General features: G+C 42.6%; 1 protein-coding gene across 1 annotated transcript; it reads right to left on the reverse strand.

The window, feature by feature from the left end:
- Positions 1-31: 31 nt before the first annotated feature.
- prpf8 (pre-mRNA processing factor 8) lies at positions 32-18,148 on the reverse strand. Its single transcript, XM_029446353.1, has 43 exons — positions 17,945-18,148; positions 17,193-17,313; positions 16,905-17,073; positions 16,555-16,719; positions 16,204-16,422; positions 15,904-16,116; positions 15,513-15,638; positions 15,242-15,347; positions 14,683-14,873; positions 14,397-14,516; positions 14,093-14,282; positions 13,744-13,863; positions 13,210-13,344; positions 12,913-13,042; positions 12,590-12,786; positions 12,120-12,326; positions 11,442-11,605; positions 11,228-11,354; positions 10,392-10,584; positions 10,034-10,221; positions 9,671-9,909; positions 9,364-9,510; positions 9,050-9,260; positions 8,491-8,607; positions 8,143-8,390; positions 7,860-8,039; positions 7,579-7,714; positions 7,208-7,377; positions 6,872-7,001; positions 6,601-6,747; positions 6,301-6,461; positions 5,915-6,106; positions 5,215-5,452; positions 4,895-5,023; positions 4,414-4,527; positions 4,128-4,301; positions 3,741-3,934; positions 3,364-3,603; positions 2,630-2,771; positions 2,330-2,470; positions 2,049-2,188; positions 1,331-1,533; positions 32-738 (listed from the first exon to the last, which is right to left on the reverse strand). Exons 2-43 carry the CDS (start codon positions 17,299-17,301, stop codon positions 584-586), a joined length of 7,017 nt encoding a protein of 2,338 aa, XP_029302213.1. The 5' UTR covers positions 17,302-17,313; positions 17,945-18,148; the 3' UTR covers positions 32-583.
- Positions 18,149-18,621: the final 473 nt, after the last annotated feature.

Raw genomic sequence — 18,621 nt, forward strand, 5'->3', positions numbered from 1 at the left:
CAGAATTAACATAAGTGCTTCACTTTTCTTCTGGATACACACATTTTTATTAAGCAATTTGAACAACAGCACATTACACTATCACATGACAAATGTTTATAAAAAATGGTGATCTTTATTTAAACCCAAGTTTCAATGTCACAGGATGTACAGTATAACAGGGGCATGGAAATGCAACTTACAATTTCATTCCTCAAAGGGCTTTGGGGAAATTAGTCTTTACCCTTTTGAAACAATGTTAATTATCAAATATTACTCCAGAGTATTGTGTACTGAAAACTAAACACATATGCTTAGACGTATCACAAGCCACAAAAACCAAAAGACTGCAGTTTCTTAAAGTGTTACTGTAATAAAAGGAGGTAAGAGAGTGGGGAACAAAACAAAACATTTGTAGAAAATATCAAAAAAAGAAAAAACATAACAGGTTACTAAAAAGGTCCAAAAGCCTTCACATAAAAATTTCTAAATCATCACAGTTGCATGAGTTTAATAGAAATATTACAAGGGCTGTTCCGGACCGGCTCCACGTGACGCTGGCAGAGCTATCTACAAATTGTGTTGAAGAGCAGGACGTTTGCTCTCAGGCATACATGTCCTCACGGTCTGCGTTATAGATCTCACCCTCCTGCAGTGAGGCAAAGTTTAGGAAGTGCGAGGGCCGGTGGACTTCATGGTAGAACTCCTTGGGGTTGGCCAGCTGCAAGTCGTACTTCATGTTGGGGTCATGGCGAACACCTGGAGCGAGACAAAAGGAAATGGTTATTTCAAATCACCTATTCTTCCAATCCTATTACATGAAAAGGTTATTTGCATAGTCAAATCAATCAAATCGACACGGACGGATCGGTAATATCAAGCCCATGCTACACCGTTCCACCTAGTTTCATGAAAACTCAGGACATTAGTTTTTCCATAATCCTGCTGACGGAGACAAACCTAACATAACAAGCAGCAGTATGAAGGATATGACAGATGTGGCCACTCGGGTGCAAACTGCGTTTTAAGGCAGGATGGATCATTTATCTGCTATTTTAGACTATTTTAATTCTGGCTATTTCATTTCTGCTATTTCTATAATGGTACTTCAGACTCATTTACAGCTACACTGATTATTGTACTGGAAATGCTCTTATTCTGTCCTTGTACTAATTGTTACGTTTTTGCTGTGAAGCACTTTGGGCTGCAATTCTTGAATGAAAGGTGCTATACAAATAAAGCTTATTATTATTATTTAGCTCAACTTTTAAAAATAGAAAAAAAATGTTAATCTCATAAAAGTATAAAATATAAGCTCCTCTAATACAATTTAAAACTAGGTGGTACTGACCCATGAAGTTGTAGTTCCAGGAGACCTGGCCCGGCACCATGAAGAAGCCAAGGAAGCGGTCAGAGAGCAGCATCTGCACTCTTTCATAGTGGGAGGGCAGGTAGCCTTTAGGGTTGTTGCCCTTATCGGTGTTCTGCCGACCCCACTCGTAGCCACTGGGTGTCAGCTTGTAGGCTGTAAGCGTGCACGAGCCCGGGGTGAAGCTGAAAACAGGAGGTAAAATTAATTTAACAAACATCACTTTACAATGCAGTTAAAAATGGTTTAAAACAAATTCCAGAATAAATGTTCCACTGTAACATCTCTTACAGACGCTTTTATAGAATCAGAGGGATGAAACCCTCTTTTTAATGGTCACACAGTGAAATGTGTTCTCTGCTTTTAACCCATCCTAGTACCAGGAGTCTAGTACTAGGAGCAGCTAATGTACAGCGCCCGGGGAACAATGGGAGTCATGATGCCTTGCTCAAGGGCACCACGGCAGGGCAGGAGGTGAACTGGGACTTCTCCATTTGATAAAGATTTGAGCCTGACCGTTCAAACCTACTGAACTTCATCTTCTAGGATGCATGAATTTAATGTCAGTGCCTTTGCAAAGTGATTTACAAACTTAAAATGACTGGTGGCAGTAATTGTGTCAACATTATACCCTTTTATAAGAACAACCTGACTGTTTACTTGCGAGTGACAAGTGCTTACAATAAGTAATGAAACGTACCTGCAAGTGATGATGATGGTCTTCTCTCCGTCCCAAGAAGGGTTGTCGGCCATGACCTTGGCATGTGTGGTGACGTCCTGTGGGGACAGCTGCGGCGACTCATTAGGCTGGGTATGGATCCAGCCAAGGGGCTCCATTTCCTGTTTACAGAAAGGAAAGTTAATTAAATTGCTGGCACCAAAAAAAACAAACACTTTAAAACGCTGACAAAGCAGCGAGCACCCATCACAAAATGGTAAGAATGAGCTGGAAAATTCTCTCAGACTGCACATTTGTCTTACTTTAAGGTATTCATGACCAGGCAGCTGGTTGGGCAGGTGCACAGTCTGGTGCGTGCCCCACTGTGGCACCATGACGATACAACGGATCTCCTTCACCTGGGGGTTGTCTGGTGGACTGGTGCCATACAGGTAGCCTGCAATCTGGAACAACACAGTGCACCATCAGAATCTACAGTTGGCTTCTTTGCTTTGCACAGATGTGATGAGGGACATGTCAGGAAGTGATGTTGAGGTATGCATCAATATAATCAAAGGAAACAGTTTGTCTACAAAGTGCAGTACTATGTCTCCCCTACACACCTGTGCTCGCAGATCTGAGATGCAGATGAACTTCTTGAGGACATTCTTGGGCAGGATGTAAGTGTAGCCCGTTTCCTTTATGTCGTCAGATGACACGTAGATGTGGTTGGTTCGGAGGTGGAGGTTGGCAGCAGATATGGCCCTGACAGGTGAAGAACAAGGAACATTAAAGCCAACTGAGATGGAAACAAAGTTAGGACTGCGTAGTTACCCATTGGCTTTGATATTATTTTGCACTGTACCTAATAGCTCAAAGCTTCATTTATAATGTTGACATTGGGATTTTAAAATCAACATTCAAATGAGACTTCTTGACAAAGATGATGCTACATTAATATTATAAGTATTATACATTTTTTGTAGAATTAGATGCCAGTCGTAGGATTGTTTCAGAGTTGTGTGATCCAAGCATTTCCAATTACTTTCAGAGCATTGTGAAGTCCGAAAGTCAGAATGCATTATGCACGCTTCTGTATTAACGAGCGTTCTCAGTGCAATACAAAAACATAAATTACATTTAACCCGACAATAACGCAACATCTACCCGTTTATGTTTTGTAAGGTGAGGCCGTCATAAACTATTACAAGACGTTCAAAACCCCCAACAGAAGCTTTGAACATAAAAACCAAACGAGAGTAGGTACAGCCCTGATGTGATTTCTATTTATGAATCATAAACTCCCTCCTGAGTGAAGAAATGCCTCAAATCAAATTCAAACAAACTCTCTGCTTACCTGACTCTCCACTCAGTCTTAGAGGAGAAGGTCTGAGTCTCATAGTTGGAGGTGGTGGAGGTGATGATCTCGTCCCCGTGCTTGTTGACCGTTCGGGTCTGCGTGGCTGTGAGCTGCGACTGCTCTTTAGTCTGCTTCTCAATCTCAGCAATCTGCTGACGCTGCTGTGACGGAGCGGAGATCTCCATACCCAGGATGATGTCACGGATCTCGGACTGCGTCAGTGAGGCCACGTTCACACTGGATAAAGACAAGGCAAGAGTTAACTTCTAACCACAAGTCTGGCTGTATTCTGTTCCACAACTGAACACTTGCATCCCAAAAATCAACATTGTATTTATTTCAGGCAAATATTTATACCACAAACAAATACTCACTTGTTCTTTTTGCCATAATCTGCCAGAATGAGATCTTTGAGTTGCACTTCCACCTTGATCCATTCCTCGTCAGTGAGCGTGGGCCAGATGTGATGAGGCTCGGTGATGGTTGTCTTGTCAGGTTTCAGGATCACCTTGGCGCGGTCGTTGTTGACGTGCAGCGCTCTGAGGATCAGGATGAGTCGGGAGAAGGCCTAGAGATGGAGCAGACCACCAAGCACAAACTATTTACACAGGGTATAAATTGATGTCACCAAAAATAAATGCACCCCAATGAGTTTGGTTTTTAACAGCAGGGTATAATGTTATAATTTCCCTGTGGAAGCAAACATGTAGCATAAAATCGTGCGAGAGACTTGTGTTCTCGTGGGATAGAGTGAAACTTACTGTGTAAGACGAGATGGTCTTGAGCCAGTCGTCATAGAGGTTGAAAAGCACCATCTGAGGCTCTGTAGCCTTCAGGATCAGGTCTCCAAACTTCTCCACCTTCAGACAGGCCTGGAAGGGCAGCTGCAACTCAGAGCCTTTGATCACGATGTTGGGGAAATCGAGCAAGTGGACCTGCATAGAGAGAACAATGGCATTAGATCTGGAAATGCATTTAAATATGTATCCAACGTTCAGGAAATTAACTGAGATTATGCAGGCGTTTCATTTTTAAAGCAGTTATTACCTCCAGAGGGTCCAACATGCCCTTCCTGGTTACAATGATCTGTTTCGGCTGCTCTTCCACGGGGAGGGAGCGAATCAGGGCAGCCACTTCTTCAGCCGTCTTCCATTTGGCCAGCTGCAGAGATAAAACAAGAATATATGTATATATTTAAAATATTCAGGACTCAAAACAGCAATGACTACTGAAAGGACAACCGATTTAGTTGATCGAAACCGAGTGACTGGATAGACTACAAAATTTGAACTGCCACGAGTTTTCTGTATTATTTAGATTTTATGTTTGTTTGCATGTTTATCTGTGAGCTTTATACGTTTCTAAATGTTGAAATCAATAAAAAGTTGTGTGTACATGGGGGGTATGAACATATAATAAAAAATAATAGTGTACTACAAATTAAACTGTGGATTCAAAAATCACTTAACACAATAGGAATCAGCATAAATCAATACAAAAAGCGAGGAGTGATGCAGCAGGGCCGTACCTGTCCCAGACGCTTCTGTCCGGCCCACACAGATGTGTGAATGATCTTGAGGAAGAGCTGACCAGTCCTGGGGTTGAAGATGAAAATAGCTCCATTGATGGGCTTTGTGGTCAAGTTACCCTCAAAGGTCTGTTGAAATAGATGGAGAATACATGCGACTAAATACAAAAGGATAATTGTTTTATATTCCTATAAAAATGCAACATATTCACACACTTTATTTACAACATTAGGAAACAGTCATTACAAAACAAACACAGTTCAGTTCTTTATTGCATTACAATTTAGGAGAAAGAAACGGTCGGACGGTCGGTCCTCACCTTGTGGATGGTGACTCGGTACACGTTGGTGTCGTCTACAAACCAGATGATCTGGTTGGAGAAGAGTTCACCGTAGTTCTGTGAGGACAGGTAGGGCTCAGTGGGCTCGGAGGAGTACAGCTGCAGACCTTTGCGGATGCGCTCCCTGAGCACGTACAGGGCAGGGTTGGCCTTCATGATCTTTGCCATGGCCTGCTGGATCAGAGGCTTGCTTCCAGGGAACCAGTTACCATAGGCACTAAGGAGGAGATACAAATGACATACTGAGTTAAATACTAACTTGAGATAGTTTATTTCCTGTTGATGCCCAGAGAAAAAAAACTCTTCAGGCAGGTCAGAGCAATTCCAAAAAACGCCACCATTTCAGGTCACTTTCTATTACATTGATGTAAAACAAGTTAGGAAGCTAGTGTGAAGACTTCCAAGGCTGCTGCAGAACATACTTGTTGACATATGCAAGTGGATGCCAAAATCCAGGCGATGCTGTCAAACATTTGCATGACATTTTTCTTTTACACACCTGTATTACACTGGGGGGGGGTCACTTTACAAATAGCCAAGATAACTATGTTACTTTGTTAGATCACACACAAACCCCAGCAAAAATAATTATGTGGCACACTACATTTATGTTTCCCTTTAACATCAATCACCTCATATCTACCATCATACTGGTCATGTATCCATGTTTGTAACTAACCTGTGGAGATTGTAAGCCAGGTCGATAGCAATGAGCACCCCGGTGGGGGAGGGGTAGATGCTCATGTTGTCCGTGGTGTAGTCCAGGAACTTGGCCCTGGCGTAGCGCTCGATGTCATGAGAGTCATAGTCACCCCAGCGCAACTGGATGTCGATCCAGTACTTTTGTGTGGTGGTGCTGTCCATCACGTCCCTGTAGGAAGAGAGGCACATTTTAACTCATAGAAGACTAGATAAGGAACTTTAAAAAGGCTTTTTTGATGAGTTTACAAAACCAATGAATGTCTTCAGAGCACCTAGTGTAACTTGAACATATTCAGTGACATTTTTCTGAAAGCAACACGTCATGTAAATAAAGTAAAAAAAAAAATTAAAAAAAAATCGTACTTTGAGTCGGCGAGCAGAGATGGCCGGGAGACGTTCCACTTGTATGAAGCAAAGAGGAGGATGTCTGCACAGGATGAGTTCATCTTGTAGGACTTCCTGGGGTGGATGGTCTCCTTCTGCACCGTCTCAATCTCAAGAGCATCCAGCTCCTGATCAAACACCTGAAATCAAAAACAGAAAGTTATTATCATTGCCAAAAGAACGAGTCAATGAAAAAGCAAGTAAAAATCCATTTTAATAACAAACCTCAGCGTGCTACATTTCTGCAGTTATGCCCAGTGAAAAACTAAATAAACCTACCTGACAGAGATCCATGACGACGCTCTCATGAATCTTCTGCCACAAGTGAGCCCTGAAGATCTGAATGAGGGAGATCTTCAGCGTGGGGATCTTGCCGTGCATGAAGATTCCCGTCAGGTCAAGTTGTACCTGGAAACCCACGTACACCTAAATGACAGAGGAGAGAAAATGTAAGCCAAGACAGCCATCTCTCAACATTACTCATGACTTATTACTACAGGGACCTAAACAATTTAATCGATTCCAGTTTACAAATGTTGGTTGTACTAACATTTGCTCTGTTGATGGTGGGTGACCACCAAAGTGTGAAGCGACGGTTGGGAATTTGGTTCAGACCAGACCTCTGGGCATTGGTCAGTTTCTTCCATTTCATGGACTCCTCAAAACCACTGGCCTTTTCCCTAAAGTTCAGAAATTGAGACAATTTATGCTTTTTAGTGAACAAATGAAAACATCTACAACTTAAAAAAGCAGTTTTAAGAATGTTAACATTTGAGGAGGAAGATGGAAAACACAACCAAAGTACAGCAAGTGTACTTTGGTTGTGCCCTAAAACATTTATCTTATATTCTCGCACTATAAGTTCTCAGTATCAAAGTGCTCTTACCAGAAGAGACCCTCCCAGGTGGGAAAGTAGGTGCCCTTGAAGAGCGTATGTTCCAGGATGCCCTCCACCCCGCCCAGAGCCTGGATCATGTCTGTGCGGTAGTTGTTCAGGTTCCACAGTTTGCCATCGTGCCTCTGGTGGGTCCACCAGAAGGGATTCTGCTTCAGCACCTGCACACAATCAAGACAGAGTCAATACAAACATGCATGTTGCAAACAAAGGCAAAAATGTTAATGATACTTTAGTATATAAACGTACAAAAGTAACATGCCATTTACTGTACTGAATTAAACTCAACAACTGATCTCTGGTACATCATTTGATCCAAGACAATGTTGCCCTTCTACATATCAGTAGTGTCTCCATCATACCTGGTACTGTTTGAAATCTGTCCTGACTCTCCAGCCTTTGTCATAGGCCAGTGTGTGTCTGTCCTTCTGGAAAAGTGTGTTGATACGAGGGATTCCTCTGTCCCACGAGTCCTCCAAATCTTCAAGGGTCAGACGCCTAAAAATAGAGAAAACGCACTGCTATCAGCTCGTCTAGTTTAACCTCACATTCCTTAAATAAATACTATTAGATCAGCGCAGAAAGGCAGATCCTATGTCACCAAAAAATGTTCATCATCATGCTGATCTGATCGAGGCCGTACCTGTTCTGGGCGATGGCCTCCTGCCTTTTGAGGGCGTACTCGGCCCAAACCCTCTGGGAGTCAATGAACTCGCTCTCCCACGGCTGAATGTAACGATACAAGTTAGGAATGAGCTGGTCTTCTTCGTGGCTCATTCCAGACCTGAAGTGGGTGATACCCACATCTGTCTGCTTGGACCACCTGGTGGAGAAAGACGAGAATTAAAGCCCGGTTTGCGGAATTAATTTACAAGATAATTTACTATCAAGAGCTCAATTAAATAGCAGCCTGCACAAGAACTTACCGCAGATCTGACTGTGGAATAAGCACGTGGCCCATGGACAGCATGCCAAGGCCACCCAACTCTTTGGGAGTGTAGAAGACTACGGGAGGGAAGCGACTAGGCATTTTGGAGTTCAGGCCGATCTTGATACGCGTCTGGATCTTGTTCTCACACTTCACCAGCAGGTCCAGGAGCTCCTGGGTGTTGACCACAGCCTCACGGAAGTACGTCATCAGACCGATCAGAGCAGTGTTCCATTTGTTCACAATCTGGAGGTAAAGACAGGACACAATGAAACATTGATACCATAACCTTTCTAAATATTACATGCATAACTGTAGTTTTTTTTGGGGAGGATAGTCAGCTGACCTTGGTGAATGTGGTGGATCCAGAGGCCATCAGGATCTGACGCACTCTGTTGTGGAAGCGCTGCATCGATTCATCATCCACACGCAAGAAACACTGTGCGGTCCTCTCTTTGGTCACCTACACACACAAAATGCAAATGTTAGCACAGTAATGACTAGGTGTAAATCACTAGTTTCATCACAATAAAATATTTAAAAAAGAGATTCTTTGGAAAACGATAAGATATTTGTCTGCAAAAATAAGTTTTCGATTCGATTCAGGGGATTGTGATCAATGTGAGACGATATACGCCCATTTAACAGTTACATTGATATCAACTCACAAATAAAATATGATCTGACAGATATTACTGGGCTGTCAGAAGGATGTGTGCAATTGGACAGAAATGGTGACTTCATATGTATCAATGTTTTCACTTTGACTCAATGACATTGGCTTGTTCATTAATCGATGGACCCCTAGTAATGACATACTGCACATCTTAGTTACACCACAGTTGTCTCAAACTGTCAAAAGTCGTTAGCAAAACAGTTCCTTTTGTCGGGCATCAATTCCTCACCTCGTTTTGCAAGTTCCACACACCATCCTTGTGAGTAAACTCCTCATAGCTGGTACGGCACTTTGGCAAGATACGGCACTCAAAGCCACACATGTTGAAGAGCAGGTTGGGGTTGTCTTTGCTGTAGACCGAAACAAAGCTGTTCTCCCACTGCACAGTGGTCACTGATCTGGGCAGGCGGTTCTTGATGTCCCAGAAAACGGCACGTCCCCTGGGAAGAAAAATAATAATAATAATTAAGTAATGGCCATTTGTCTCCAGATCTGGTAAAATAAGTACAATGTTCAACATCAATCTCGGGAGGTGGAACTCACAGGTTGACATCGTGCTTCATCAGTCTCATGCGGGCATCGCGGGGCCAGCACTTCTTATTGTTATATCCCACAATGTTCTCATTGTTGGGGTCTGGATGCTCCGTCAGGTACCTCTGAATCAGATCTCTAGCCTCGTCAGCAGAGAACCTGGTGGACAGATGAAAAAGCCACATGACTAACAATCTATCAACAAAAGACTCATTTTTCTGAAATGTGTATCGTTTGGCAGCAAAGACGGAAGACATTTGGATTATAAGAAGTTATATACATGTTAAGATCATTAATCATTTTGGTGATTCAATCCCACCTGAAGAAGATGTGGATCCGGTCGATGTAGCGACAGTACAGTCGGATTGGGTGGGCGCTCTCTGTGGGTGTGTCTTGGAAACTGAGGAAGTCATTGGGCATCTGAGGTGGGCCGGCCATCTCACTGGCACGGTGCAGACCCAGCACCAGCAGGTCCATCACCAGGCCGTAGTATTGTACGATGAATGAGGCAAACTGCAGCCCTCTGATGATGCCATAGGAGTTTGTGTGGTTCATATCCTAGACAGACGAGAGAAAAAGAGGAAAACATTTAGATCAAACACCAGTAAAAACGGAACTATATCAGTAAGTTCTTAAACAGTTACTCGAGTTCGATGATCCAGGATTGAATGAGTGCATTTACCTTGTAGTTGATGACCACGTTGTTCTTGGCTGTCATGTAATCAGCGATGTTGTGGTCAACAATGAGACGCAACAGCCTGTTGAGCAGGGTCAGATCAATCTTCTCATACATCTTCTCGTAGCGGGACTCCAGCATCACGTTGCACTCTCCCTCCGTAGTCTCCCACACGTCCTGCAAGTTGTTGATGCCTGAGGAGAATTAACAGAAAGCCTTCAGATAGCGTTTGACTTTTGGTCCTGCTAACATAACATGAGTTATCAGAGAAGATGCAGGTTATCAACAAAAGTTTAATTCCACCTAAATAACGAAATATGATTAAACTTTCACACAGTAAACCCTTTTATATACGGGTTCTGACCTTGGCACCACTTGTAGACCAGCAGGGGTGGCGGTTCAGTGTCAGCAGGTTTGATCCATGGTGGGAAAAGACGCCTCTTGTCTGCCTCGTACCACAGGTACTGGTCAAGGTAGGCATCGGTGATCTTCTCCAGGGGCTCGACATCATACACAGGCACCAGGTGACTGTACAGGTCCATGAACTCGATACCCACCTGCAAAAGAAGAAGCAATTCTGAGACTGAGAGGAATTGAATATGATGGGTAAAAATATGCTGTCGACATCAATACTTGACACAGCTGTTCATTGGTCTCTGATAAGTAAAGAGGTTTCTCTCCATGAGTTTGTAAATTGACCACTGGAATATAAAAGAGAAACATATTTTCAACTAGGGCGATTAAACTAAACGAGTGTCGAATCGAGATAAAGTGATTGTGTCGCATTCCGTTTCACAATGACGCTCTCGTTTTGTCTTGCGTTATAAATCCAGCGCACTTTGGATCAAAAGCCGAAACTTACTCTCAGACAGGCTGTGGCATGTTTAGTTCAGCCAAATTAGTTACAGTGGTGTCTGCACCACTACGACTAATACGTTTAATCATCTGAAATTCAATTACAAAGTGGTCTTAGTTGAATTATAATAAAGTTCAAGAAAATCCAGTGTAAGAAAAGACATTTAAATAAATGTATGATGTTTCCAAAGTCAATGAGTAATCCTGTTAAATAATCACGATCTCAATAATGACCCAAAATCATTATGATTTGGGTCGTATGTTTTCGACCAATGCTTTGTCCTTCAACATGATGTTTGAAACTTCACCTGTTAACTATAAGTATCTGCACGTCTTAGTGCTGACCTCTTTGAAGGCTCTCTGGGTGAGCAGGTGACGTTTGATCCTGGACAAGGCCTCGTGAGGATTGTCGTAAGCCTGTTCAATCAGACCGAGCTCCTCCCTCTGACTCTGGTTCAGACGAGACTTCACACTGCGGCACAGAGACACAAACTAATTATGTAGAAAGCAATATTCTGGCAATAGCAGGTAAAGTTGTTCATGTTGAAACTGTGTTTACCTGTATGCCTCCTTGAGCCTCTCCAAGGCCAGGATGAGCAGCTTGGTGTCATGTTTGTAGGACAGTGGAGGGAAAGGGATGGGCGAGAACCTCCGACTCTCCAGCCAGTGAACAGTGGTGGTATAAATGGCTACCGCCTCTTCAGCTGTGATGTAGGGGCCATCCTGTAGGCAGAACATATACACTTCATTAATATATGGCAAAATGTGAAGCACCCTGGGCTTTAGTGTTCATGTGTTGAGTTGTTATTAGCAGATACAGATGTGCACAATTAGAACAGCTTAATGTAAAGAAAAATGTAAAAGTTTAGACCATACAGTCTAATAAGAAGCAATATCTGAATGGTGAGGAGCCAACTACAGCTGCAGCCAGTGATAAAAGAAACACCATTCATTTTAATATTCCTCTAGTTCTTACGCACAGGCAAGCAGACCAATGCAAGTGCGCCTTTGTAAGAGGACTTCATTAGAAACTTTGACAATCTAGCACACTTATTAGGTTGTTAATAGTAAATACAGATGTTGGCAATTACTTTAAAAGGTCACTGAAATATAACTTTTCAATGCAACAGTTTATAAATACAGATAGAAAACAAAAAACAACACAAATACAGCTTCTTATTCAATAGAAAGGCCGTTTCAATATTTCCTTCTTGAGGACTCTTTTCCTGCATGTTACCTTCAGGTAGTTGTGCTGCCTCTCCTGCTCAGCCTTCAGGTACAGACGGGTCAGTCTCCCCAGGTTCTTCTTGCACACCGTCTTGTCCACAGTGGCTCCACGGCGGATACGCTCACGGTTGTAGTGGGCCGTGTTGGTCCACCAATCAGCTTTCGCCTTCACGTAGCGCAGGATCATGTTCTCAATGGGAGTGGGCAGGCCTGGCACCTGTAACAATGGAATAATCCATATTTTGTTCACGCTGGCTCAATTTAAAACTTAAATGAAGGAAAATGTTGCACATCAACATTTGTTACCACAACTTATACATATGCCAGGGTGGAAAATACAACTTCAAGTGCTCAAAGCTTAAGCAGTCTGAGCAACATTACACTTGAAGCCCTTGAACTGACTCCAGCAGTCTTTAAACAAACCATCCCCTCTCCCATATCGTACTCAATCACAGTGGACGTGATCTGTCATGCACTTACCTTCCAAGGAATGTTGGCTTTCCAGCACCTCCAGGACTCACTGAGGTGCTGCAGGATGGTTCTGGCCTTGTTCTGTTTGATGCCCTCAGGCATCATGTCCAAGATGTCATGCATCACGGCGGCACGCAACTCCAGGTCAAAGTGAGACTCCACACGCTGTTTGGTCACTGTCTTGGCTACTCCCTTGGAGTGACGTCCTGTTGGAGCAATCAAAAACAAGTTGCTTAAATGGTTCGTTATTTCCTGCAGGCGCAGATTTTTGTGCATTATACTATGAAATTATAGCAGCCACCCCAAAAACATGAGGCTGTGTATATGCATACCTTCAAACTGCCTGGCAAGCAGATTGCCCAGCCACCTCTCCAACAGCGGCGTGATCCCCCTCATGAAGAACAGCCACACTCTCCAGCCGGGAGCCCAGAAACCACAGCCTGGACCCTTGCCCACAGGACCCTAATTTAAAAAGGAAAAACACCGAAAATCATAATGAATTCAAACTAGATGTGCGGAGCCAAAACCTTTTTCTTGTAGTTTGGGGGAAATGCTTTCTATGGACACCAAACATAATAATCGCAAAAGAAAAACAGTTAGCTGATCAATTACACGGAGTGTTTACTTACAGTGTTGAACCGGTAGTAGATGAGATGCTTCAGATCTTTGCACATTCGGATTTGTCTCATCAGCTTGTACTTGTAGCGGTACATGCCTGTCAGCTGACCCACATGGGCGAAGATGTACTGCAGCCCATCAGACAACTACAATACAGAGGGGAAAATCTGGGATTAGGCAAATGAGAAATGACAGTAAAAGACATTTACAACAAATATTAAAATCACCACCACCACTGAAATCAAAACATCTGAAGACCAGCAGAGGACAAAACTAACAGAAGTGACTCCTCAAAACCATGTAATGTCACAAAAATAAGAATCCTTGCGTTTTAAATGGCAAGTAGTTAAATGTGTTAGCACCTTTGCCCTGCAGAATAGCCCTTTCACTTTAACAGCAAGAGACAAGACTCGGATGTTCTGTGGCTTTATTTTTCCAGTCAGTAAGGTTGATAAAAATTATACTTCCAGAAGGAAAAAGGAAGAATGCAACGTAACTAGTGCTCAGATACAAATGTGATGCGCAAAATGTGTTGCTGAACTCACCTGGAAGGCATCAACATTTCCCAGTCTGTACTGCACGTGGCTGTCCACCACCAGCTTGCTGAGACGCAGCACTTCTCTGCACAAGTGAAAGGCATTTCCGAATCGGGACTTCTTTCTTTCCTGGGGGACAGAAACAAGAACACAGCTGTAGGTCAACACTGGAACACTTGCAGAAAATGTGGATTAATTAAATTTGGAGATTCTGATTAAGTATTTTTGTGCGTCAAGCTTCCAACAAAACGGGATAATGAGAATATTGTTAGTTCAGAGCAACATTTAACCTGCAACTTATTGTTCATATAGGCACGCTATAAAAAGTCAACAGGTGGATCTGCACTGGAGATTGTACCTTTGTGGTCAGTGTCTTGACAGGCTTCAAGTTAAAGTTGTAGTCGAGATGCAGGTAGTTGAGGTTCTTACGGTGGATAAGCAGATTGAGCATGTTGTAGCCCTGACGGCAAACCTGCAGACCCACTTCCACCCAGTCCAGCTTGGTGGACTGAAAGAACTTGGTGGCCTTGAAGGAGCGGAACAGATACCTGAAAGAGAACAGATGGGAAATCTTAATAGAAAAAAACTCATTTTAAAAAAAAGACAAAAAAGCTTCAATTAGAAAGACAGGAAATCAAAATAAAGTGTCCAAGGATGCTCACCTCTTCTTCTGGGCTTTGGGTGGTCTGTGTTTGAGTGCATTGAGCACATAGTACTTGAGCAGTTTCTGGTAGGAGACACGCACTTTTACTGGCTGTCCTGCAGGGCAGTGCTCTCGATACCTGCAGAATAATTTAACACCGACCATTTAGAATTTCTCAAATATCATTTCTTTACATCTGAATGAGATACACAAAATTACATTTCCCACAAAACCAACCCATCTGATTACAATCAGTATATTATGACACATTTGTTCTTAATTCAACATGTTGGTAGTTTGTTCACCAGTTCTTGATCAGGGGGATATCAATGGCACGCCTTGTGCGGCCAGATCTGAGGTTGAAGGGTCTCGGTGCCCACAGCAGAGCGATGCCATTGGCTGTGTTGTCGGTGTAGAGCGGGGTCTCCTTGAGGAGGGGTTCCACATACTCTGGAAGCTCAAACTCCTCATCGTCATCAGGAAGAGGCTCCTGGCTCTACAGGTGCAGGAATTTATACCAAGAATTTAAGAGTGAGTTAAAAAGAAAACGTAGTTGTTAATAGAACAGCTAAATGTAGAGAAAAGAGATCCTAATCATTTCTGCTGGAGTTTTTCCCCACATCAGTTTGAACTCTGAATGTTAAATAGTTCGACGCAATATCTGAATGATGAAGGGCCAACTGCAGCTGCAGCCAGTCATAAATAAAATTCACCATTCATTTCAATATTCCTCTATTTCTTACGCACAGGCAAGCAGACCAATGCAAGTGCGCCTTTGTAAGAGGGCTGTGTGATTTGCTGTGAGGGAATTACAGTTAACTTTTTAACAGCTGTCAAAGATCAGCCACAATCACCCAATCTTACCTTGACAGAATGTCTGTGTGAAATGGGGTTGATCAGCGGATCAAAGTAGAACGCTGGCAGATCTGGATCCTCCGTCTTGATAAACACCACGTTGGGTGTATGATACCTGCGAGAGTAAAGTCATGAGTATCATCCCTTACAGCCAATGTGAAAGATATTAGATCAAATTTAGGGACATTTAACACAAGTTACATAAAAATACTCCAATTCATTTGAATTACTTTTCAATGAACTGCAATTTTAATAATTAACTTGTCCATTCATTTCCTACCAGGTGAGGTGGACATGGTGGGGCAAGTTGTTGTACAGGTATGGGAAGGCGATCTTGTACTCTGTCCTGATGGGCTGTCGGATGATGATCTTGTTGATGTCATTAAACTCATTCCAGTCTTCATCCCTGCAGGAGACACAGAATGATCAGCTAAGGCTCACATCATCTAGCATCTATTGTTACTTGATGTTTTGTTTGGGGCTAAACAGGATTAACATTCAAACAATTACAATAAACATCCATATTCTAAAAGCAGAATGAAGAAATGGTATAACAAAAGTGTTTATATTTATGAGTGTGCAAGTGATGGTCATGCCAACTGAGCTCAATAATCCAATAACAGTATGAATTCTGCAGGTCTATCATTTAATAAAGGGCAAGAGGTCCTTACTGGAGGTTGATGTCCCTGACCAGTGGCTCAAACTTCGGTCCCCCGGGGATGGCCATATTCAAGGCCTTGGAAGTGAAGAAGGCCTTGAGGTCAAACAGATAAAAGTAATTGAAATCCACCAGGTCTGTGAGCAGCTGATTGGCCAGGCGATACAGTGTGGACATCATGGGCAGTGTGAACTGCCAGCGACGGTAGGTGGTGCCATTCACAAACCTGAAGAAGGCACAGATGAATTAGTTTGATTCTGTGAGCTATACATCAACCGAATATGTAAAACTCAAATTTGACGTGAAGGCTTACTTGGCAGTGTCTTTGAGGGGTTGGTGCTCATAGAGCCACTCAGCAACTGAAGAGTCCTCCTCATTGTCCAGCTCCATCTGGATGGCCTCCAGTGGTTCCACATCAAGGATGTTGTCGGCGTAATCCAGCGGCGGCTCCTCATCATCAAATGGAGGAAATCGCATCCGCTTGAAGTGCCGACGATCACGCTTTTCACGCCGCATCATGATCCACATGGTGCTGAGGAGGAAAGTGGATAACAATGATTTAAAATCCTTAGAATACAAATGCGTATAATGCACTTCTGCAATCCTCGCACATGTATGTACGTGTCATGCACTACAAACATAACAGAATCACACTCTCGCTTACCCCCACTGCGCGATGTAGACTGGCTCAATGACCCAAGGGATTTCATTCACAAAGGAAATAGCTCCGGTAATGTGGTAGAGGACGGGCACATCTCTGATCTGTTCCCAGGGCATAGGCATGTTTTCCAGCAGCTTCAGCACTGCATGGGGCATGTACTTGAGGGCACTGTTTAACAAAAAAGAAAGATACAGGATGAGCTAGAGAGCTAAAGAAGACAATCCATTTAGACTATATGTGCACTGCAGTCTACCTAGAGTACATCTGAAGATGTTAGTCATGTACATTTAAAATTCTAAATAGAAGTTATTAGTGGGTTTTTTGTTAGCTGTTTATTATGATTAATTTTTTACCCGAGATACACCCTCTTGTCATGGCGAAACTTTCTATTGGTCATGTCTCCATGGTCCCTGATGATCTTGCGGACATGCTCAGGTGGCATGTCTTCCTTCTGAGCATCCACAAAGCCAAACTTTCTCTTTTCTGAGTAGCGCTTTGCCTGCAAGTGCTGCCATTTTCTTGCTGTAGAGTTGGAGGACATTTCAAACAAAATGTCAAAATTAATAATGTCCACTTGTGATATAACATTGCGATTTTACACCGCACCAGGAATGTGCTGTATTGATTGAAAGGTAACCTACCTTTCTCCTGCAGTTTTTCCTCAGACATGTAGTCCGGGACGGGAATAGGAGGGGGTACACCTGGTGGCATCCCTGCAGGGACCCCTCTGTAGGGGAAGGTAGCCGCCATGGCGCCTCACTACTAAAAACAAAAACACCAACAAATACTTTCAATAAACATGGACACTAAATGTATTGTCTGCGTCAAATGTTTTAAGCATGCATGTTATCAAGGACTGAGGTTACATATAAAAACATGCATTTATATTATTACACATTAAAGCTTAATTGATGGGCAACCTTACATTAGGGCACTGAGTTATCTGGCTCGTTAACGTTAAACACACAAAATTACTATAGAGAACATTACGATTAATCATGTTGATTCAACGCAAACTGGTAGTCGTCTCTTGGCACATAAGAAAATATAACTATTGCACATTATCTTGGCTAAGATGCTAACATTTCCATTCCAATAGTTAGCTAGCGATTAGCTCAACGTTGCTTCCCGTACGGTACAAACGGGACGGTTATGCACAACTTTAACACGGCAAACTTAACTCATTGACCATTCAGTAAACTTTATAATACAAAATGCAGTTAATGTATTATTATTATTTACAATACAGTACACACCAAGTTACCAAGAAATTAAGTCGACGTTGGCACTTTATCTGGCCATGCGTTGATGAAGCGGTAAGCTAGCCAAAGCTAGCCAAAGCTAGCATACCATGTTAAGTAACAAAAACGAAAATGCTCACAACACCACGCACCTTGCTACCTTCACTCCCCGTGTGATTTCTTAACGTTGAAAACAGCCGTGTTCCACACACAATCAGCTACCACATTATTCCACTTTCAAAGTTGTATTGTCTTTTTTTCTGATTCACTGTTGTGTTGATTTGTCTTCATAAAGCACGACGGCGGCCACACGATGAACGCAGCTCAGTGGAATTCACAGACAGCAGTACGCCGGATATACGTTTGTCTTTCCACTAAACCGCCAGGGCTCTACGTCGAAAGATACGTAAACGTTGGACAAGCGCAATTTCGCAAGTACCCGGATGATTCCGTTTCCGGTACACTACTGCCCCTTGCAGTGTTGGGGGGGAAGCACATAGTTTCAATCTCAACAATAGACATAGCCTACATAAAGTAAATGAATCTATTAAAAAAGGTAATAACAAACTTGAATGATTCAAAGCAACATCATTCTTAATGATCTGGTAAACTGATTCCAAGCTTTAAGTAGCTTTGGTTTAGATACTCATCCCTTAAACATGAACATTTTCACTAAACTGCAAATATCTCAGACACATTATTGTTTAAATGACTCACAAATCAAACCCTGTAGATCCAAGGGATATCATTACACAATTTTATTTTGAGTTTCTGAGAGTATATGAATCAAAATCACCGCTGTCTGCCACTTCTTCCTTCATTAATAAAA

The sequence above is a fragment of the Cottoperca gobio genome, chromosome 13, assembly GCF_900634415.1.
Source record: "Cottoperca gobio chromosome 13, fCotGob3.1, whole genome shotgun sequence".
NCBI lineage: Eukaryota > Metazoa > Chordata > Actinopteri > Perciformes > Bovichtidae > Cottoperca > Cottoperca gobio.